This window comes from Triturus cristatus, chromosome 3_2, assembly GCF_964204655.1.
Source record: "Triturus cristatus chromosome 3_2, aTriCri1.1, whole genome shotgun sequence".
NCBI lineage: Eukaryota > Metazoa > Chordata > Amphibia > Caudata > Salamandridae > Triturus > Triturus cristatus.
In genome coordinates this window covers 855,229,234-855,252,696 of record NC_140584.1, presented here as the reverse complement: position 1 = coordinate 855,252,696, position 23,463 = coordinate 855,229,234, and the positions used below count along the sequence as shown (strand labels likewise).

Below are 23,463 nucleotides of genomic sequence, written 5' to 3'. Positions count from 1 at the left end.
ACTCCAGTCCTCAACAATTATTAACTTTCCCATCATCACAACACACACCAAAGAACAGGGTGGGATCAAGGTGTTATCAGAAATAGAGCGCCGTAAGGCAGAACCGAGCACCCTTTCAACCCAATGATCCTGCTCAAATAGCGTAGAGTAGCCCGCCCGCCTATTGGCTCAGTCACCCGCCTGTCACATTTAGCTCTCCTCACCCGAAAGCCCCGCGGCCCACTACCCGGATCCGCTCGTACTTCTCCATCTCTAGGAACAAACTTCCACCGTCTCCTTGGTAACGCTTCCGGGCTACAGATTGCCGTCAGAGACAAAAAAGACAGACTACTGATGAAGAGGGAAGCGAGATGCCGTGGTCAGAGAAGAGAGACTTTCTTTAGAGTAGTGTTCGTATGGAGTGATCATGGTCATTTAAACAGAAACGTGCACTAACGTAGAAACGATCGAGAAAATGTCAGCAGGGAACCTGTTTTGCCTTTAAGAATATAAAACAAGCAACAGTACCAAAAATCGGGGAAGATCAACAAGCACTTACGAAGTCAATTGGACTGACTTTTATTTTAATCCGGACTTGAGATAGCTTTAATCTTTTTATTTTATTTGACATGGGTTTATTAGTTTGGTAAAATCAAATGTCATTCATTAACATGATGCTTTCTCGTATACAGCCCGGGCAATATGTCAGCCTACTTCAACCTGAGCTGTCTTCACCGTGAGTGACAGCACTTGGCTTGTGCACATTTGCCTGAAAAGTAGCCAAACTCAACTTCAGAGCAAATAGCTACCAAGTTTCAGACGTGTGACGTTTTCCTGAATTCGTTGCAGTTATGAGTGACATTCAACTGCCAAATGTATGACACTTAGAGTGACACTTTCTCGTGCGAAAACCACGCAGCGAGTTGCATGGAAAGAGAGTAATATCAGAAATTACAAACTTAGGTGATGACAAGCTCTAAAAATGTAAACTTAATATTCGCTTTATAATGAACACTAAATCTCTTAACATTTTGTGGCAGCCTTTCTTAAGCTTAGTGTAATACAATTTTAAAACAATGTGCATATTTACATTGCTTTCAGTCGCAGACTGGGACCACAAGCACTATACCAAGAAGGCAACATTTCTGTTCCTCTCTGGTTACACACAAAACATCTGCACTGATATATCATTCATGCAATTACAACATAAATACAATTTATTCTCTGTGTGAACCAAGTAAACTCCCAGTCTCAATCTGAAATATAAATTAGGAGAAACATTCCTGTGTGTGGTGTAATCTAACTGGCATTGCAGCCTAGTATTATTAAGCACATGCTGCAGAGATAAGCTGATTCTTAAAACTAAAGCGGCGAGTTGATCATCATGCTGAACATCGGAGTGCAGTGTTAAACCCTATTGTGAGTCAGACTGACTGGAGTACAGCAGAACTTGCACATATCAAATTACAGGATTGAATGGCCAAACGGCATAACGAACACGAATAAATAACCACATCCCACGCTTGATTCATCAAAACCCCAGAGCTCCCAACACATGTATTTAAAAGACACACCACGTGCACAGAGACACGCGTCTAACAACATCCCCTCTTCATAAGTAAACAATGGCATACACACGACCGCACGAGTATGCCTAGATACCACACGCGCTCGCGTGTATGTAACAACAGCAGCAACATAAACGCTGCCAGTTGCTCACAGGCCAGACTGGACTGTGTAATGGGGGTCATATACGGGGTAGGCTCACAGAGGCATGCGACTGAGGGGTATTGGCCGACTTCTAAGGAGAGCCCTACGGGGGAAGGCCTAACTATGCTGCGGCTGCAATAAGGGGACACATGAAGACCGATGATAGATCCTCGCCGTCAGCCATGTGCACTGACATCGCCGTTTATTTATACTCCCTGGTCCGAGCCAGGCCCAGGGAGTTGTTGCTGCAACATTGTATTGCAGTGGCCGGGTGGCTCACTACATCCCGTCTATCCCATGGAATATGTGAGAGTACCAACAACATTAACACAATACTTAACATCTGTAACAGTTCGTGGTCGGTCTGTTCATTTCTCCAAAGTTCCTTTCCAACGTCTTCCTCAGCACAGGAAATCTCGCAGTCGAGTGCTGGGTTTGAGGTTTCCTCCCTCTGACTCGCTGCCCCGGTGGTGTCTGCCGCCTGGTCTCCCCTGTCACCCTCTCTTCCTCCGCTTGAGATGCTTCGATGTTCCGCATGTTGTTCCAGCTGGATGTCTTCCTCTTCTGGCCACTTCTCTGTTGGTTCTCGTGCTTTTTTGAACCACTAGGCGTTGCGTGCAATCTGCTGTGTACCTCTTTTCGCCGTTATCATTGACACTTTGACTTGCACCACTTTCCACAGCTCCCTTTCAAATGGTGTGTTGAACTTGGACCCGGGATGCCGGTCTTTCACCACCAAATAGTCCCCTTCTTTTATGGCTGACAGGCGGGCCCCCCTTTTCTAGCACTGTCATTGTTGCATTGCCGCCGTGCTTGGGTACATTCTGTGTCCTGTACCGCCGGAACCAATAGGTCACTTGTGGTAATATTGTCTCTCACCACTCGTTTCATGAGTAAGTAACTTGGAGTACACTTGGTGGTGCAGTGAGGGGTGTTACAATACGCTCTTAGAAATCTGTGCAGTCAGTTCTCCAGGTTCTTCCCCTGATCCATTCCAATCCTTATTGCCTTGTTCAGAGTCCTCATAAATCTTTCCACATCCCCGTTGGCCTGAGGTCACTACGGGGTCACATGCCTATGGCTGATGCTGGATCTGCACAGGTACTCCCTGAAGTCTTGCCCTTGGAATGGTGGCACGGTGTCTGTGCTTTTTTCTTCAGGCACCCCCAAGAGGGCAAACATTTTCTCCAAAACTGGTTGGATGCAATCGAATGATGTAGATGTGACTACCTCCACCACTGGTAATTTGGAGTGACTGTCGACCAACACTACAGTGTGTCTTCCGTCAGGAAAGCTTCCAAAATCCGGGCTAACCTGAGCCCACGGCACTCGACTGGGCCCTTCCGTGATTTTGGGAATTACGAGTGGGTCAGCTCCTGTTATCAAACAGGCATGGCACCCCTTCACCTTTTCTTCCACCATGCGGTCTACGCCTGGGAACCACACTTTGGACTACAGCCGGGCCTTGGTCTTTTCTACTCCCTGGTGTCCCTGGTCGGCCAGGTCGACTGTTCTTCTCCAGAGCTTTGCTGGAATCACCAATCTGGCTCCTCTATGGATTAGGCCATTTCCGGCTTCGCTGAGCTCTTCACGGCATCTCCATACACTCTTAAGTAGTGCGCAGGTACTCAATGTCTGTAGTGCCTGCCTCGCTCTCACTCAATGGTGTTCTTACCACATATATATAAAAAGAGTTGTTGACCGCTATAACCGGGTGCAGTCACTTGGCGGTGGCAAAAACAACGTGATACTTAGTGTTAAAAAGTTTCCCCATCCTGTAGTGCTGTAAAAACCTGCTAGTGATCAGATCAAAACCAAGGAAGGTTAAAGAGGTAAAGAAGGTGTGATAGGACGTCAGCGCCTCACGGAAGCAGCCCCAACGAGGTATATGTAGACAGGTACTCGCCTACTACCTCCTGTTGTCATCATCGGTCGCTGCCGCCCAAACAGAAGCAGTAAAGGTGGAAAGGAAATTTATAATGTGCGTCACTCAAACCCTCGTGATAGTCCTAATGACTAGTGTCTACAGGGCAACCTATGTATTGAAATGGTGTATACTAATCTACAAAGAGCAGGAAGTGTCGACCCAAATTTGGTGATTTGAGCCTGATCAGGACTCAAATCACTCGAAAATAAAACCGAGCAGCACTACACTGGCTATACGGTACTTTATTCTCAGCTGTGTCGCTGCTCATTTAAAAACCGACATGTTTCGTTGCCTTATTTACTTTACCGGCAACTTCATCAGGGCTGGGGTCGACTGGTCTCTCTGCAACGCTGGTGTAAACCAGCAATAACTTTTGGTCAGCACCCTCAAGATGCTGTTTGGCAGCATACCTGCACCTTCATTGTGTAAGTGTCTGAGGTGTTTTGCACCAACCCTTTGGCTGTTTCATTCAGAGCTGCGGAACTTCGTTTCTCATCAGTCTGAGCGTCGGTACTGGACTCACCCTCGATCCCAGTACCGACGCTCAGACTGATGAGAAACGAAGTTCCGCAGCTCTGGTGCAGGTATGCTGCCAAACAGCATCTTGAGGGTGCTGACCAAAAGTTATTGCTGGTTTACACCAGCGTTGCAGAGAGACCAGTCGACCCCAGCCCTGATGAAGTTGCCGGTAAAGTAAATAAGGCAACGAAACATGTCGGTTTTTAAATGAGCAGCGACACAGCTGAGAATAAAGTACCGTATAGCCAGTGTAGTGCTGCTCGGTTTTATTTTCGAGTGATTTGAGTCCTGATCAGGCTCAAATCACCAAATTTGGGTCGACACTTCCTGCTCTTTGTAGATTAGTATACACCATTTCAATACATAGGTTGCCCTGTAGACACTAGTCATTAGGACTATCACGAGGGTTTGAGTGACGCACATTATAAATTTCCTTTCCACCTTTACTGCTTCTGTTTGGGCGGCAGCGACCGATGATGACAACAGGAGGTAGTAGGCGAGTACCTGTCTACATATACCTCGTTGGGGCTGCTTCCGTGAGGCGCTGACGTCCTATCACACCTTCTTTACCTCTTTAACCTTCCTTGGTTTTGATCTGATCACTAGCAGGTTTTTACAGCACTACAGGATGGGGAAACTTTTTAACACTAAGTATCACGTTGTTTTTGCCACCGCCAAGTGACTGCACCCGGTTATAGCGGTCAACAACTCTTTTTATATATATGTGGTAAGAACACCATTGAGTGAGAGCGAGGCAGGCACTACAGACATTGAGTACCTGCGCACTACTTAAGAATTTTTAAATAAATTTGTGTACGGGGTAGGTCTTGTTGTATTTCATGACTTTGAGAGGGGGGCCACCTACCCTTTAACCCCCTAGGCTCCCTTGTTTTGAGAGATCTCCATACACTCTCCCAGTACTCTCTTTCTTCTTCTGCCACCTGACCAGCTCCTTGTAGAAACCACTTCCAGTTATGGTCACGGAGAGTCCGCTTCACCTCCTGTAGACACCCATCTTGTCCAGTGGCGTCCAGAATCTCCTCGAGCGACAACGATTGGGGGCAAGCCTCTTCCACGATCTGTCGTATGAATGATTCAGTGCCTTCATCCACCTCGCCCTCGCTTCCGTAGCGTGGAGCGTTGTCCCGATGTTTGACCTCGACGTCAATAACTCCTTGAAGGGGGATAGGTGTATGTCCTCCGTAAGTAAGTATTTTGGCTATGGTTGGCATCAGTCGAGGTTGGGGTTGTACTTCCAGTATGTTTAATGAAGCCCCCGTGTCAATGAGTATCTGTATGCAATTGTCTCCGATCCATATTTGACACAACGGCGGTGGTCTCCTGGTATTGTTGGCTCCTCGGATGTTCGATACCACAAATACATTGTCCTCGTCTTTGTCTTCGGCTATCGCTAGCTCCTCCACCTCCTGGACATTCTTGGCGCTCCTTGGGAATTTTGGGCTGACCCGCCCCTGCTCTTGCCGCTCTCTGGCACACCTTTGCAAAATGCTCGTACTTGTTGCACTTAAGACACTGTCGCCCCTGCGCTGGGCATCCTCTTTGGGAGTGCGTGGCTAATCCGCAGTTTTGACATCCTGGCTTGCTCTGTCGGTCCTCCCTACTTGTGTTGGGACCTGCCCTGTATGTCTTTCTGATAGCATCCACTCATTCCTCCTTGATCGGTGTCGGATACAAGGGTTGAACGGCACCGGATCTTTTGGCCAATGCAACTTCCATCTCTGCTGCATGTGCATTCACCAGTTTATGGGATCTTCCCAGGACCAAAATATCATCCAACGATATCCCTGGTTGTCGTAGTATCAACTTCCGCAACTCTAACGACTTGCACCCTACTATGAGTTGTGCTCTCGTCTCGAATTGCCGGTCAATCCCAATGCAGGTACTCGCCAACTTCCTCAGATGTGCAAAAAACATATCAATTAACTTGTCGTCCCTCTGTTTGGCCTGGCGAAGCTTGAAGTGTTCGAAGTCTGGATTGACCTGCGGATCAAAATGCCGGTTTAAGGCCCTTACGGCCTTTTCATAGCTGTTACCGTCTACCATGTCTGGTAGATCTTGGAACAGGTCATAGAGCTCATCACCCCCCATTAGGAGCATGGTGAATCGCTTGACGGCGTTGTCTGTCTCTCTCGTGGCCACAAAATAATTTTCCAGCTGCCCTATCCACTTACGCCACCGGGGCGTCGCTGTGGCCGGGTCCACCAGCTGGCTAAACTCCGGGAGGGCGTTCACTGTCATCCTTCCGGGCCTGACCCCAGCAGCCCCCGCGTCCTGGGGCGCTGCTGCCGCTGCTTGGGGCGTAGTCATTCCTGCCTCCTCTCCACCTGGTGTCTCTGGCTGACACAGGCTCCCCCCTGTGCCTTCTCTGGCAAAGACTCTTCTGCCTGCTCAGCACTTGACCCCTGTAGGAAGTATCCTCACAGCTCCTCCACTTTCAATCAGGGTCCCGACATGCTGTACAGCGGTCCAGGAGCACTCTCCCACACGCTCCACTCCTGTCCTGCCTTCCTTACAGCCCCCCGAGCAGGCTGGCGCTTAACGCGCTCGTCGAGCGCTCCAGCCGCGTCTTCTTTACTTTGCGCATGTGCGCTCTTCGGCAGGCCACACACGCACCCTCACTCAGCCGTGTAGCCATCGGCTTCACTCGCGGTCCCAGCTCCAGCTCCAGCCGCACCACTCACAGCAATGTGTGTGGCGCATTTGCCTTACCGCGCCCTTCCGCCACTCTCGGCCACCGGGTGGAAAATGCCACACATCAAACAGCGCCGGGCCGCGCCTCACTCCACGCACCTGCCACCAATACCGGTCTGCGTTGCGGTCGGCAGGCGTGCACGTATGGGACTCGCACCACCCTCGTCGCCAGTGTAGTGGGGGTCATATACGGGGTAGTCTCACAGGGGCATGCGGCTGGGGGGTACTGGCCGACTTCTAAGGACAGCCCTACGGGGGAAAGCCTAACTACGCTGCGGCTGCAATAAGGGGGACACATGGATACCGATGATAGATCCGTGCCGTCAGCCTCGTCCGCTGACTTCGCCGTTTATTTATACTCCCTGTATGAGAGCCATGCATAACAAAACAACTGCTGTTGTAGGCAGAAGAAAAATGTAAATGACACAATAACAGATCAATTGATGATATGCCCCTGTATGTAGGTATATTAATCATATAATTTTAATACAATCAAAAGTTGTAGGCTAACGCCAGATCCAATCAAACATTGCAGGCTGGCCAAGTTTACACCTATTGGGTTTGCCTATACAGCTGCCAATGCTTCCTCATCTATTGATTGCATGATGGATGAGTGAGAATCAGTGGGAATGGATGGACGAGTGTATATCTGGCTGGTTGAATCATGGATGAGTATGTGCTGGGTGGATGAGGTTATGTTCTAGATGTAGATCCATCACTATGGACCCAGCTCATATTTATGTATGCCAAAGTTTGGGATCAGGTGAGAGGGAGATTTATAAAAATGAATTAGTTTACTTTCCTTTATCCACCCACTTACACTAAAAGACTATAAAGATGAACAGGAAAATGACTAGGAAGTGGACTGGGACTAGAAGAAGGGCTAACAGTAGGACTCCCTAGAACAAGGGATGGATAGGAAGAGTAGCAGAAAGAGGACTGGGAAGAGCACTAGCAGAACTACTGAGTTTACCAGTCCATGTGTGAGCAGATTATTATGTACAACTTTTTGCCTTACATTCTGGGATTTGTAGGCCTTATTTTATAAATCAACAGAACTATGAGTTAAATTATGTGAATATATTTGTGAAGTGAACTAACGGGCTTGCTATTAAAGGAAGGTCACATAACTATTATGTAAGAGAAGTTAAAATAGGCAGGTTTTGATAGCTTTTGTGGATTTAGTAGAAGACCATTCAGAACAAATACAATTTGGAGAGTTACAAACTTTAACTGATGGAAAGGAAGGGCCCTATCTACAAAAGTAACCGGTCTGATACGGGACACGTGGAAATAACTGATTAGTTGACAGTAGGGTCTTGTTTGATTAATAAAGATGGAACTTGTATGTCAGAATTTGAGGGGTGCAATGATTCACAATTTTACAAACAAAAAGTATTTTGGTGTAAAAGAAAACACAACACTCAAGATAGAAGTCTAATGTGTTTAATGCAAAAATAGCAAGCAAACAGTCAAAATAAACAAGGCAAGTGCTGTTCCAACGGACCAGAGTTTCATCCTCAATCAGTTGGAGCATGTGATGCTAAAACCCACTAATTTTAGTGCTACATTAATACACTTTTCTAAATGCAAGTGAATGGAAGCGAGAACACTTGGTAGAAATGAAACCTTCAGATAGGCACTAATGAGCAGGTGCCAGAATCTTCTTGCGGGAAGAATTTGAGAAGACCTTTGCGTACTGATACAAACATCACCTTCGAAGTGCCAAATTCATGAAGGCACATATACAAGTGAATTCACTTTCTCAGTGGTAAGCAAAACCTCTTTTGGAGGGATTAAACTCTAAAATGTGTGTGGACATCCACCAGCTTGTTGGAGTAACACAGTTTTCCAGGCACATGGCCTTAACCTCTGTGCACAGGATGTTCTTAATATTAGACTAACCAAATACAATTTCAGTGTAATTAGTGTACATATAAAAATGTGCCTTTATATGTTGGAGAATGGCAACCAGAGGTTGCATGTGTCAATGCCTTTTAACTTAAAAGGGCAGATGGAGGGATTGGGCTATGTGTGAGTCTTTAAAAGCCCAGAGCCCTAAAGACAAATTACAGTAACACTCAGAGAAATCCACATTGGAAATTCCACACAAGAAAAAACAGGTAGATACCCCAAAAATGGGATAAGCTTTCCAGATACAGACCATAAAGGTTTATTAAAAGTTTAGAATCACTACAGAAAGAAAAAAGATAAGGTTAGTTATTATTCAGAAAATGCAAAAAATAGAAAGTGATAAACGAACTAGCATGGAGTCTGCTCCCTAAAGGATCAGGAAAGAATTCTGGCTCGACCGTAAAATGTTGAGCCTTTATACATTTCTAGACAGAGAAACTGTAAAGTCACTGTGTTGTGACAATGAAAGGCACATAACATTGTTGTAAATTGGCTGCGATTGGATTAGTATTAGTGGAATCCATCTCGTATTTAGAGGCTATCTTGTCCATTTTGTGGAATCCATTTTGTATTTCTGGCAGCCATTTTGTTTTCCCTTTGCTCTGTTTAAAGGACTGGCTATACTTAGACTCTGCTACTCTGCACATGTGCAGAAGAATCTAACTGTCCATACATCTGTTTTTAACCTGTAGCTGTCAGGTTGTTTCTACCAGAGTCAGCAACTGCTAGCTCCTCCTTTACTGTTGACTGTGCATTTCTGTATGACCATCTATGTATGTAATTCTCCTATGTGTGCTTGTACCGCCCTCTTTATTGAGCCCCTGTGTGGGTATAAAAGACCCATAGTTCTTCTACTCTGTGTGCTACTTCACTCAGTACCAAAGGGTGCTGTTTGAATGTAGTTCCACCTCATGAGGTTTATTAAACTCTGTATTTTCTATTCCAGTTTCTGTGCCAACTTCTTCCTATTGGTCTGAGGACTCTGTGCAGAGAAGGGCGAACCCCTTGCACTGGTAGGCCTAGCTGAGGTCACCATCAACAACATAACCAATAGGTAAAGGGGTGCGGCTAAGATGGCGAACATGGCGGACACTCAGGAGTGAGCTTCGAGCCCAGCATGCACAGAATTCTGCCAAAATGAGCAATTAGCACCGATTCAGGTGCTGCAAAGGTTCTCCCTTTAATCGTAGAGGACAATCCTCACAAGGTGATTGTGTGGGGTGTGCATGGACGGGGCATGACGGACAACCACACACCTCAGGTCTAGAGATACACACTAGCCCTGTGCGCCGGTCCTGTAACATTAATCCCTGAAACGTCCAGCTGGGCCGCGTCCATCATCCCCTCGCATCCTACTAAAACAACTAGACACTTCCTGTCCTGGGGCTGACACAGGGGCTCAGCCCTTGCTGCGAAAGACTCCGGCCTGTCACCTACTCCTGATATAAGAACAGTCACCACGGCCTCTCTCCTGGGCAGACTGCGACTGACACTCTGAACTCTGCCTTGGGAGGGCGAGAAAGTCCCTGTACTATCCCTGTGCAGGGGGCCGAGGAGGGGCGCTGTCGATGCGCAGACGGTAAAGTGTTGATGAGTGAAACCTAAACAGTGTGGAGCGCAAGACCACATCAAGCAGAAGACACTCCTGGACAGCCTAGCGTGCCTCTGTGACACTCCCCTAGGGGATTTCATGGTGGTGAGGCGGACCCCGTCCCGGTGTCGTTTTCTCTGCTCTTCACATACGCAATCCCATACTGTGACCAACGGTCAGGGCGACGCCTGCGGCCCCATTAACCCACTCACTTCACTCCTAGACATCGTATCCCTGCGAGGTGTTTCTTCTGGGACCCTCCTGTCAGAATCGGACAGACAGATTGTGAGACCACTCTAGGCCAGTTAACCTCTCCAACTGATAGGGGTCTGTTGCATACCACCCACACCCCCCCACGGAGATGAGGAAGACCAAGTCAGACAGTTCTCAGACCTTAACAGATGCGACCATAGGCTGCACCAGAAACGTGGCAGACGCATCTAAATTGGAGAAGACACTATCGGACAACCTATCACACCACTCTTTGCAGGTTTGATGAACTTTTGGCTGCAGTCATCGATATCAAATCCACACTGGGCCCCAAGCTTGACTCCCTGTTGCTCGAATCCTACTAGGGAAACAAACTACCTTCTTCTGCATAGCGAGAGCACATAGAGTACCAGGGGGCCCTCACCGCCCAGGCGCCACACCAAGCTCAATAGTGGCACGGCTCTTTAACTACCACATACTAAACGCAACGAGAGCTCGGGTCCGCCGACAGTGGAAAATGCACAGGTACATATCTATCCAGACTACACACTGGAGGTACAGAAATGCAGATCTTTTTTCCTCGAAGTGAAGTGACGATTGCACAACCAAAATGTGAAATATGCACTTCAATTCCCCATTCAATTCAATTGGGTGCAACATGAGGGCAACACCACCTTCCACTCAACCCCTCCAGAGGTCTGGACCTGGTAGGAGCTACATGGGAACTCATTGGAGCACGAGGTCCCGGACGGTCCTCATCCCTCACGGCAAGACAGGAAACAACGACTGGCACCCACAGGGCCCAACCAAAGAACAGGCGGCAAAAGAGAGGGCACGAGTGGTGAGAGACTTGGAAGAAGGAACCGCGACCCGTTCTCCCTCGGCCTCGGGCCGTAGGCGAGGAACTCCACAGAGGGTGCAGCATCGCTAACTTAATCACAGCTCAACGAGGTTCTTGGCAGGGGTTCTTCTATCACTCTGTAAACTTCTACTGATTTGATATGAAGGACCCCTGCGAGGCCCTGGAGATGGCTTACAGGAACACTCATGCAAGTATTGGAGCGGGGGAGGAGGTGCTTCCCCAATTATGTACACCGCTCTTAAACAATATGCAGCACTTTAAGATTTGCAGGCCACACAAGATTGAAAGGCTTGCACCCCCTGCCCCCCACACTACTGGTATACTACTGATCCAGCGGTTCAACAACAACAGATACTCCACTACCATATACTCACCTGGGCCCATAAACTCACAGTGCGTAAAACCGGTGGGGTCAAGTTTGTAATTTTCACAATGTCTAGGATTAGGTATTTTATACTCCGAACTAACCTTTCACTGATCAAGAAGTTCTTTTCTCTGGTCAATGGAACAATAGTTGAACTAGTTGATGGGGATAAATTAACTTTAACTCTAACTTATTCTTTTATTTAAAGTAAATAACCACAGACTCAAGTAAGTTTTAAATCTTTATCTAAATTAAATGTATGTGAACCATTTCAAAACTACAGTGCAGTCACCATCATTCATAGGAGAGAAAATTGCAATTCATTAAATCCAATCAACATTTACCTCGGACTCAACAATAATCGATGCTCAGAAAGGGAGAGGACAGAGAGAAAAGGACATCTGCAAATAACGAGAAATATATATTTACCAAGGATGGTGTGAAAGACCAACCCTCTGCCCAAAGGGCTGGTAAGGCTCCCCCGGGATACATTAGGAGACAAAGACTTCAGGACAGGAATCAGGACAGGATGGTTGACCTCTTTAGAATACCGACAGTTGCAACGCACCCCTCTCTGACACTCTCTTCCTCCTCGAAATTCTTCCACGATCTTCTGATCTCACCCATTTAAATTAGGATAGAAGGTTCTGCATTCGGCTCTTCATCAGCATCTCACAGCATCTCTCCCAGCATCAGCATCTCCCGCTCCAAGCTCTCCCTAACTAACTAAAGCTATCTTAATTATACCTTTCGCTCTTCATGTTCCACCCTCTAAAGTTTCAATATCGTAAAAATACGAAATATGATGGGTCAGGCAAGGGGAAGCTCTATCACACCATGCTTACATGTCATTAAAATCAGTCCAACTATTGTTCGCAAACCCATCCCCTTAATTTTTTTTTTTTTTTTTTTTTTTTTTGAAACCGTTTATTGCAGTTTATAGAAGTTACATGTATGGGCCTACAACCACACGGCCGGCCGCTAGAGCATCAAAAGCATATTACATACATACAGCAAAAAACTTTCTCAGCGGTGCACAGTAGGAAGACAGGAGTGATCAATGGCGCAGGCCTCACAGCTCCATGCCCACAGTACGGTTCCATTTTCTTAAAGCAAAACAACGTAAACAAACCACAACCGCAAGGCAACCCTCGATCCAAAGTGACAACACGTGCTCCATAAGTGGGGGATCCAAACCAGCAGCAAAATTCTGAAGAGGGGGACGGGAGTAGATCAGGGACTGGGGGACCGCGCGCCCGCGGCCAAGGGAGGGGCGCCATCTAGGGAGACGGAGCCGGCGAGGCCGCCGGTAGCAGCGGCGGCTCACAAATACCCCCGCGGTAGGCGTTCCAGGGGCCCCAGAGTTTCATCCACGCCCCAGGCTTACCCCTCGCCACATACACCACCTTTTCACGAAACATACACCAATCCATATGCTCTTTCCAGGCCGACACCGCAGGGGGCCTCTGGGATCCCCACAATTGGGCAATATCACGCTTGGCTATCATGTATCCCAGAGTCACCCACCGCGCCTGCGGGACCGAGTAGTCATTTGGTTCCCAGACATTCAGCAAGCATCTCCTCGCTTCAGGCAGCAGCGCGACACGCGTAACCATTCGTAGAACCTCATGCACACCACGCCAGAATCGCTCCACCTTCGGGCACTCCCACAGTATATGCATGAAAGTCGCCAACGCACCACAGCCACGCTTACACATTCCATCACCGGCAAAACCCATACGTAAGAGCCTTGGCCCCGTCACGTAGACCCGGTGAAGGATCTTGAGCTGGACGAAACGAAGGCGAGCCGGGATGGCCACCTCTTTCGGAGAGGCCACCGCGGAGATCCAATCCTCGTCGTCCAGCTCCAGCCCGTCGGCAACCCAAGCCTCGCGGAGACTAGTCAGCAGACACGATCTATCGTTAATCAATTTTTTGTATATGAGGGAGATCGTGCTGTCCGGGACATGGCCATCTAGCACTCTGTCCTCCAGGGGGGAAGACTCCGGAATGGATGCAACATCCGGGAAGACGGAGCCCAGCGCATGGCGGACCTGTAGGTACCGAAAGTACTCACTGCCCTGCAGCTGAAACTCCGCCTGCAGCGTCTCAAAAGTTTTGAATCCCCCCCTCGTCCAGAGATCTCCCACCGTGCTGATTCCGATCGTGTCCCACTTCTCGAAGCCCTTCGACGTCCACAGGGAGCCCAACCTCTCAGATGCATACAGCGGAGACGCTCGGGTCAAACGGTCCTTCCACCCCATAGCTGCATTAGCCGCGTGCCAGACACGCACCATGACACGCGTCGGTCCCGTCAAACGGGAGTCGGGCGCGCCAGAGTAGAGCGCTCGATTATAATCGCCACCGGGCAGAAGCGTCCTATCCATCTCAAATGCCGGGTTCAAGGCGGGCCCGTAAAGGCCATGATTAATTGCAGCTAGTTGGGAGGCCCAGTAATACCGTTTGATGTCCGGGAGGGCGACCCCTCCATCGTACCACGGGAGCGTCAATTTAGCCAGAGCAATACGCGGCCTCCCGTCCCAGAACAGGCGCCGCTGGAGGCCCTCCACCTCGCGAAAGTAGCGTGCCGGGACCAGGTCCATGGTATTCTGGAGGGCGTAGAGGAAGCGCGGCAGGGACATCATTTTAAATAAGGCCGCTCGGCCGAGCGGCGAGAGCGGCAGACGCCGCCAGCGCACCACGTCCTCCCTCAGACGCTGGAGGGGGGGCAGCAAGTTCCGCTCATAGCGGGCCTCCGTGTCAAGAGTGATATATATACCCAGGTACCGGAAACCCTGGGAGGCAATCTGGATCGGACAGTCCCGTGGCAAGACCGGGGCCTCCCCGGAGAGCACATAGACACAGGATTTCGCCCAGTTGATGACCAGGCCTGAGTTGCGACCGAAGGAGCGCAAAACATCAACCAGGACGATCAGTGACTTGCGCGGGGAGGCGAGATACAAAAGGATATCGTCAGCATAGAGGGACACGCGGTCCTCATGCTCGGGGGTCCAGCGGAGACCACGGATAGAAGGGTGCCACCGCAACCACTCCGCCAGGGGCTCCATGGCCAGGGCGAACAGGAGAGGCGACAGGGGACAACCCTGTCGCGTGCCCCGCCCCAGCGCGAATGGGGCAGATACTCGCCCATTCACCACCACCTGCGCCAACGGGCCCGAATATAGCAATTTGACCCAGCTGACGAAACCCGGGCCGAACCCAAACTTCGCCAGCATCGCCCAAATATATGGCCATTCGAGCGTATCAAACGCCATGGTGGCGTCCAAGGACGCCAAGATGGCCGGCTCCCGCACAAATGGGACACGCGCGAGCACCCCGTGTAAGCGCCGCAGATTAAGCGCCGTGTTGCGGTGTGGTATAAAGCCCGATTGGTCTTGGTGGACCAAATCGCCCACCACGCCAACCAACCGGTTGGCCAACACCTTGGCGAGGATTTTGGGCTCCGCGTTCAGAAGCGAAATCGGCCTATAGGATGTGACCCGCTCACGGGGCTTCCCCTCCTTATGGATCACCACAATTGTAGCCAGACGCTGGTCCGGCGGGAGGGAGCCCTGCGAGTGGGCCGCAAGGAACATCGCGCGCAGGTGGGGCGCCAACACATCCGGGCGTAGCTTGTATAGCTCAATGGGAATACCATTGGGGCCCATGGCCTTGCCGGATGCAACCGAGCGAATAGCCGAGGCAATTTCGTCCGAGGTGGGCGGGGCATCCAGCGAATCCCTGTCCTCCACCGTAAGGGAGGGCAGTGCGATGTCCCGAAGCAAGGCATGGGAATCTTCCTCCGAGCAGGGAGAAACCGGGGAGTAGACTTCGCGGAAATAATCCGCGAAGCAGGAGACAATGGCTTCCGGCTCAGTGACGCACACACCATCCACGCTCTCAATCAAAGGCACCACGCGGCTCGCTCTTTCCCTCTTGTCCAACCACGCAATCAATTTGCCAGCCTTGTCACCCACATCATACAATCGCCCCTGCTGCTCTCTACTGAGGCCCCTGGCCGCCTCCGTGACGAGGGCCCGATAGGCCGCCTGCTTTAAGTGCAAAACATGCAACTTGGCGTCTGTTACCCCGCTCCCCAGGTCACCCTCCAGTTCTGCAATCTCGGCCTCAACCCGGGTCACCTCCTCCCGCTCGCGCCGCCGGGCATTGGAAATAAAGGAGAGGGCCTCCCCTCTAAGAACCACCTTGAAAGCCTCCCACAGGGAGATGGCAGACGGGACCGACCCCACATTCTCATCGAAATAGCGCTGTAAGGATTTGATCAAGTCGGCACGAATGGTGGGGTCGCGCAAATACCATGCATTGATCGGGGCCACTCTGCCATCCCCCCTCGGGAAGACATCGAAATGCAACAACAATGGGGAGTGGTCTGAGATACCCCGTGCCAAATGGCGCACCTCCCCCACCCTCCCTGCCTGGGCCGCCGGGACAAGGATGTAATCAAGCCGCGAGAGGCTACCATGGGCCCCCGAGTGGAAGGTGTACTGTTGCAATACGGGATGCTTTAAGCGCCAGCAATCCACCAGGCCCAGCGTGTCTAAAAGGCCGGGCAGCCACGCCTGTGCCCGGGGGAGGTCCCTAGGGGGATGGCGATCCATAGACCCAGAGGCAACCGCGTTAAAGTCCCCTCCAACCACCAACAGGCCACCCGGAAGGTCCAGAAGGAGGCGCCCCAGGTCCGCAAATGTAGTGGCTTGTAACCCAGGCGGGACGTACACTGATATAAAGGTAAACACTCTACCCTCCATTCGTCCCACCAGAACAGTGTAACGTCCCCTCTCATCATGGCGCACCTCGTCAATCTCCAACGGGAGCGAGTTCTTGACCATAATACCCACCCCCCGCGAGCCCGAAGTGAAGCCGGAGTGGGCCGCCAAACGATATCCCCGCCGATTCATTGCATGAAAGGTGTTACCTATAAGGTGTGTCTCCTGCAGGAAGACAACATCTGGAGAAATACGTTTTAAATACTGCAGGACCACACCACGCTTAATCCTATCCCCCAGGCCGTTAACATTCCATGACAACACAATCAAATCCCTACCCCCCATCATAAGTCAAAACAATCGGTCGCCCCCCACCGAGCATCTTAAAAACAACAAAACAGTTGCGGGCTTGCCTTGCGGTGCTAACAAACAACACACCCCCCCCACCCCCCGGTCCCAACAGAACTCCCCCCTCCCTGCACCCCTGCATGAGCCCAGACAGCCCCCCCAAAGTGCAGTGTGCCTGTCGCCCCATAGCTAAGTACTAACTAGTCCCCCCGAGGAGGAGGGAAGCCCCCAGCAGACCCCACCCGACCTCCATGGGAGGGGAACATACGAAAGCAATATATGGTAAAGGAACAGTATCCAGAGCAAGGCCTATACAGTCACCCCTCAATTCTGATCCGGCGGGCCCTCCCCGCCAGCCGCGCCCCCCCCACCCCGATCTCCAGGCAAAGTATCTAACCAGTCCCCAGCCACCTCGGGCCGGTCGAAGAAGTGCGTACGGCCATCCACCTCCACCCTCAGCTTAGCCGGAAAGAGCATTGAGTACTTGAGGTTTAGGTCCCTTAGGCGACGTTTAATACCAAGAAAGCTCTGTCGCTGCTTCTGGACCGCCGGAGTAAAGTCTGGGTAGAAGTGTACATCCATGTTGTCCAGCCTGACCGGTCCCTGTTGCCTGGAGGTCTGGAGGATGGCGTCTCTGTCCCGGAAATTAAAAATCCGGGCAATAATAGGCCGCGGCGGGGCACCGGTCTTAGGGCGGCCCCCAGGGACCCGGTGGGCACGCTCCACCGCAAAAAGCTTACTCAGCCCCCGGGGCTGGAGATGGGTCAGGATCAGTTCTTCCACGAAGAGATCTGCCGCCTCCGCCTCTCGGCCCTCCGGCACACCAATAATGCGAACATTGTTCCTCCGGGCCCGACCCTCGGAATCCTCCAGTCGCCGGTCCATCAGGGCGCTCGCCTGGCCAAGCCGGCGCACCTCCTTCTGGAGGGCCACCACGTCCGTAGTGAGGCTCGTTGTGGTGTGGGCCAGGGAGTCAACTCGGTCGTTCGTTTTTGACAAGTCTGCCCTCACAAGGCCCACATCCACCAGGACCGAGTCAATTTTTTGCGCCAAGGTATCGAAACGCTGGTCCACTGAGGCCTTCATCTCTGCGATGGCGCCCATGACGTCCCGGAGGGTCAGATCCACCAGTTGGGCAGGCGCCTCCGTCGGGCCCACCAGGGATGACCGCGATGTCTCCGGAGAACCCTTCTGGAGCGTATAGCGATCCATACTATTGGCCTGGTGCGCCGTGCCACGGCGGGTTGTCTTCATCTTCGCCCGGTCGCCATCTTGTTTGGTGGACATGCTGGCCCTTCCACCGTCGTGCCAAGATCTCCAAACGGGCCGCCACACCAAATCACGGGTGTCAGGGGGGGGGGGCGGGGGCGACCACCGGGCCGCGGGTCAACCCACCGCCGGCGGGTCAGCCGGGCACCTGGACAAGGCAACACCACCGCACCCCGCCCCGCAGCCCGACCCCGCCTGAGGCAAGGAGGGCGCAAAAGCGAAAGTGAAAGTGCGGGGTACGCGAGTCGCCCAGCCCCGCTCGCCGCTGTTATTCACTTCGTCCCCGGATCGCCCCACTACTCCAATCCGGGGGGCCGGCGAGGAGAAGGCCGCAACCTTCAATCGATGCTCCCACCGGTGTTCGGGGTCCGATTCGAGCCCAAAAAACGGGTGGCGCCTCAGCTCGGGTTCACCGACACAGTCCCCTCAACAAGGACAGGATATCGCCAGGATTAATTCAGGAGGTCGCGGAGGTCCTCGGGAGCCTCGCACCTACGCGGCCATCTTCCATCCCCTTAATTTTTATTCATAAATGTAGTTCTCATCCGTCTTTATTTCACTCTTGCAGCAATTTAATAACATTCTGAATGTGAGTCCTCATCGTTGAACTTTTCACCATCCGTTCCCATGCTTGTAACACTCGAGTTTGGCTCCCTTTCAATATCTCTGTCATGGCCTTCATGGCTTCACTCAATGAGCATGCACAGGCATTGCATCACTTCATTCAATTCAATTATGCAAAAAAGGCTCAAATACGCACCAGTGATAAAGTCAGAAAGACAAATATTAATTTCACAAATAAAGTGGTCGCACTGTATACCACCCACCTCTACTCTATTCCCCTTTACTAATTAAACTTTCCCCGCATTAGCATTAAAAAAATAGCTTGTTTTTGATTCAAGTATGCAGATGCCATGCACGTGAGTCTTCATGACTCCATTTTAGTGTCTTCTGCTCATGCGCCAGAATTTCCCTCCAAGCATTAACTCATCATACTGCGTAGATGCAGTTGACGCAAGTGCACAACAGTTTTCCCCGTTTAAAGCGGTATTAGTCCGTCTTCATTGTTATCCGCGTTAGTACACACATACGCAAGCTTCACTAACCCACATGTTTATGTGGTGCGTAATAGTTATTCACAAAATAGGGTTAATAACTTTATTAGTGTGTTAACGAGTGGATCGCATCCGAGCAAGTTTCTTTTCCATGAAACCTTGCTCCATCAATCCCCTCTCTGATGGCATTTTTGAGCCATCACAAAATTACCCATCCCTTCCCAGATGCCAACTTTAGCACATCTCAGTTTCTTTTCCTTGCATCTGACCTATATCAGCTTCTCCTTTCCCTTTCAAATTTTTCATCGTTTTATATATCTTTCCTTTTATTTCCTCTAGCTGAATTTCTTCATATTCTCTCTTTCGTTTCTTTCCTTTCCCTTCCCTTTCTAAATGTATTCACCTTTTCCCATTGCTTCTACAGCACTTACATGTAATCATTATTATCAATACTATTGTCATTATCACAACTACTGGTAATATTAGTTGACCTAGAAAACTCTTCCCAAAATTAGCAAACCATTTCCCTATTGATGTCATATACTTTGTTAATTCATCCATTCACTGTCAACCTCCAGTTGGGTCAAATCATCATGCATTCTTGTAATATTTTCAATATACCCTTAAATTTATTTTCTTTTATCCGGAATGTAAGTGCAGCAATGTTGAATTTTCAACATACCACAGACTCCCCCCTCTTTTGCCAGTAAGATATCAAGAGCAAGACGATTTTGTAAAGCCATAGACTTTATCGCAACCATTTCTGTATTAATCATTATCTGGCACATGCATCAACAATGCCATTTGCGTTTCCTTATTAGCGAAAAATAAGGATTCGCTAATAAGGAATAGCAAAAGGCTATGCATGTAGAAATCGCTTACAAAATAGCGATTTCTAAACATTCCTTAATTGCGACTTGCAAATTGCGAGTCACAATTAAGGAATACCTCCCCATTTATCCCTAGGGCCTAGAGGCCCATAGGAATGAATATGAAGACTTTCTCAATTTGCGATTCTCAATTAGTGAATCGCAAATTGCTCATGCAATTTCAAGGGAGCCAGGGTGTCAAAAGGACACCCTGTTGCACCCCTGAAATCTGCATATGAGTACATCTTGCACACACACATGCCCCAAGGGCATGTGTGTGTGTAAAATGGAACTTTGAAAAATGCACTTTAGTGCATTTTTCAAAGTTTGTGCAAATTACCATGAAGTTCAACTTCATGGTAATTTGCTCCCCCTATTAGCGAAATCGCTAATATTTTTACTTTAATGCATTACATTTAAGGAATCTCAATTTGAGATTCCTTAAATGCAATCGCAATTTAAGTAATCGTAATTTAGAGATTACTTAAATTGCGATTTTTGCATTTGGGATGATGCATCCCAAATGCAAAAATACCGGTCGCAAAGAGGCAGATTCTGAGAATCTGCCCGTTTGCGACCGGTTTTTGCTTTGATGCATGTGGGCCTAAGAATCCTCCAGCAGTATCTGCAGAAAGACGATCAACTATTGTTGACAATTTGCAAATTTTTCGTGAATTTAGAATAACTCCAAGGGTATCAATGCACCAAATATATCACCTACAATTTCAGAAAAACAAGCTCTTCTTATCCGTGTTAGTCCATTAGATATTTCATTGATTCCATTGATTTTGTCCACATGGTAAATCTTTGGAAAAACTATTCCAAAATAACAGCTCCCATACCACCTTGCAGGTAACCTATAATAGGCATTATTTCAGCGTACATAATAAACTCCTGGAAATACAGGATCGATTCCCCCCTTTAGTCCCCATCCGCCTAAAATCCGAATATTGTGTTCACATTCACTGGAACCAATGAAAATGTTATTATAATCTGTCTTTAACCTATGGAGGCAGAATTTTCCTCTATTCACAAAGTCTAGTGACATCGCAGCATGAGCCTCGCCATTTGCATAAAGTCCCTCTTTCTCAATTCTCAGCCCATGGAGTTACATGGGATTTCTGTTCAGCAGCCTTCTTTATTAAATCCTGTCTCCTTTCTTCTACTAAATTCAAAAACTCTTTTTCTTCTTCACGTAATATACATGTTAGGTTATCTCTATGTGCCTGCGCTATATCTATTGAACTCATTGTTAAGAAAAATTCACCCATAAACTGTGCATCTTTACTACTACGTACTGGATTCATATTCTTTCGCATAGGTAGTTCTGAAAATAAGTTTGAATAAAAATACTGAAGCTTTCCGGTTGCATAAAATAAACTTGATAGAACGCTACATGACACACCATATGTTAGAGGTATATGGTGATGTCACCCCTTCTGATACGGATGATGGCAATTTCATACAGACATAACAATCACTAATCTCCATTGTATTAACGTACTGAAATAACAATTTTGTAAACACATTTAAAGACGAATCATTGTCTGATTCATTATGATGATAGTTTATCTCATCTTCTACCCCTATTGCTATTTTAGTTCCCTTTATTTTACCTACTTTCTCATTAGTAGTTGTATTATTCTTGTTACTTGTGTCCATTAACAAAGGTACTCCTACTGTTAGAAATAACCAGACGAATGCTACTATTAGAATACTACATAAGCAAAATCCTAAACACTTTCGCTTAATACTTTGTTTCTGTAATCCACTGCTGAGTATACTACACCATTTTATGGAAGCATTTTGTGTTTGTTATTAAAAAGATGGTTTAAAAAAATGCTTTGTTTCGCTCATTCAGTAACTTCAATTTCTGCCATTGTTGATCTGAGAAAATGTATTTTTTCTTTTTTTCTTTCTTTACTCAAAATGCAGTCTCTTTATTTCTAAGGTGGTCTTAATCTGTTCTCATCAATCTGTGCAACATGGACTTTTTCTGATTCTTCTCGTAAATCTAGATTTTCAAATTCCTCTAGGATCACATAGGTCCACTCAGGGGCATTGAATTTCCTGTTCAGGTTCCTCAATCTAGGGCTTCTTCGCATTAATTTTGCTATTGGCTGTTTGGATCTAGTGTGACTTGAAATTTCATTTACTTGTTCTGGTTGCTGCTCTGGCTTCCTTAAATAGTATCTTAATCTTTTCACTCCACCTGGCCAATTACCACATTTTCTAACTCTTTTGGCCTGAACTGCACTTTCACCTTCTTCGTCGTTTTCTTAAAGTTATTTTATTTTCATTTAGTCTGGGCACAATCTGCTCTTGTTCTTCTTCCCTCTAATTGCCTTTGTTCTGTATTTTCTGTATTATTTTCTTCTTCTGCCTGAACCTATTCAGGTAATATTGTATTTTGTTCTTCTTCTGTCTGAACCTGTTCTTCTAGATCTGTCCGGTCCTGTTCAGGTCTTATTTCAATTAGCTCTTCTTCTGCCTGAACATGTTCTTCTTCTTCTATCTCACCCTGCTCAGGTTTCTGTATAGCTTTGCTTATTTCCACCTGAGTGTGTTCTTCTTTCCCAGTCTTTTCCTCTCTACCTGCCTGTCTTTCTAATTTACTTGTTGTTCTTGTTGTGATAACAGCTTCAGGTATTTCAATCACTGGCATCCAATCTTCCTGACTTGTACTTGGCTGTTCGTCATATAGTTGTCTTTCAGAATCTATCACTCTAGATTCGTTGACTACACAACTCTCATTTTATGACGTCTAAGCTTGTTCAGTCAGTGGTTGCTCTTGTTGTTCAGATGGGCTCGGAACTCTTCTGGTATGGCTAGCGTGAATCCAATTGGGTAAACCTGCACACTTCACTGCTGTGGTAGTGACTAGTATGACTTGGCATGGTTTATCCCACCTGGGTGCTAAACACAATTTCCTTGCATGTTTCTTCACTAACATTCAATCTCCAGGATTCAAACCATACACTTGGTCTGGCTGTCTTGCAACTGCGTCTTCTCCAACCTGATGAGAGACAGAACGCACCATTTCAGCCAATCCTTTGCAATAGTCCAATACCAGATCATCAGTTATATTCATCAATTTATTTCCAGGAATAAATGCTTGTCTCATTGCCCTTCCCATGATCACTTCATGTGGACTCAATCCTGTTTTCCTGTCAGGAATACTTCTGAGTCCCATCAGTACAAGAGGCAACGCATCTGGCCATTTTTAGCATTGTGGATGCACACACCTTCCCTAATCTTGACTTGATTGTGCCGTTAAGCTGTTCAACTATTCAAGAAACCTCTGGATGATAAGCCCAGTGCAGTTTTTGCTCAATGTCAAATGTATCACAGATTAATCGAATTATCTCATTATTAAAATGAGGTCCTCTATCTGATTCCAAAAGTGA

At 48.4% G+C, this 23,463-nt stretch overlaps 1 protein-coding gene across 2 annotated transcripts in view; it reads right to left on the bottom strand.

The window, feature by feature from the left end:
• NEK8 (NIMA related kinase 8) overlaps positions 1-290 on the bottom strand; it is a 330,474-nt gene extending 330,184 nt beyond the window's left edge. Inside the window, exon 1 of one of the 2 annotated variants that reach the window (XM_085649141.1) lies at positions 204-290. In XM_085649141.1, coding sequence (XP_085505267.1) covers positions 204-250 — 47 coding nt within the window. In that variant the 5' untranslated portion in view covers positions 251-290. The remainder of the gene's footprint in view (positions 1-203) is intronic. The other variant, XM_085649140.1, reaches the window with a different exon arrangement.
• Positions 291-23,463: the final 23,173 nt, after the last annotated feature.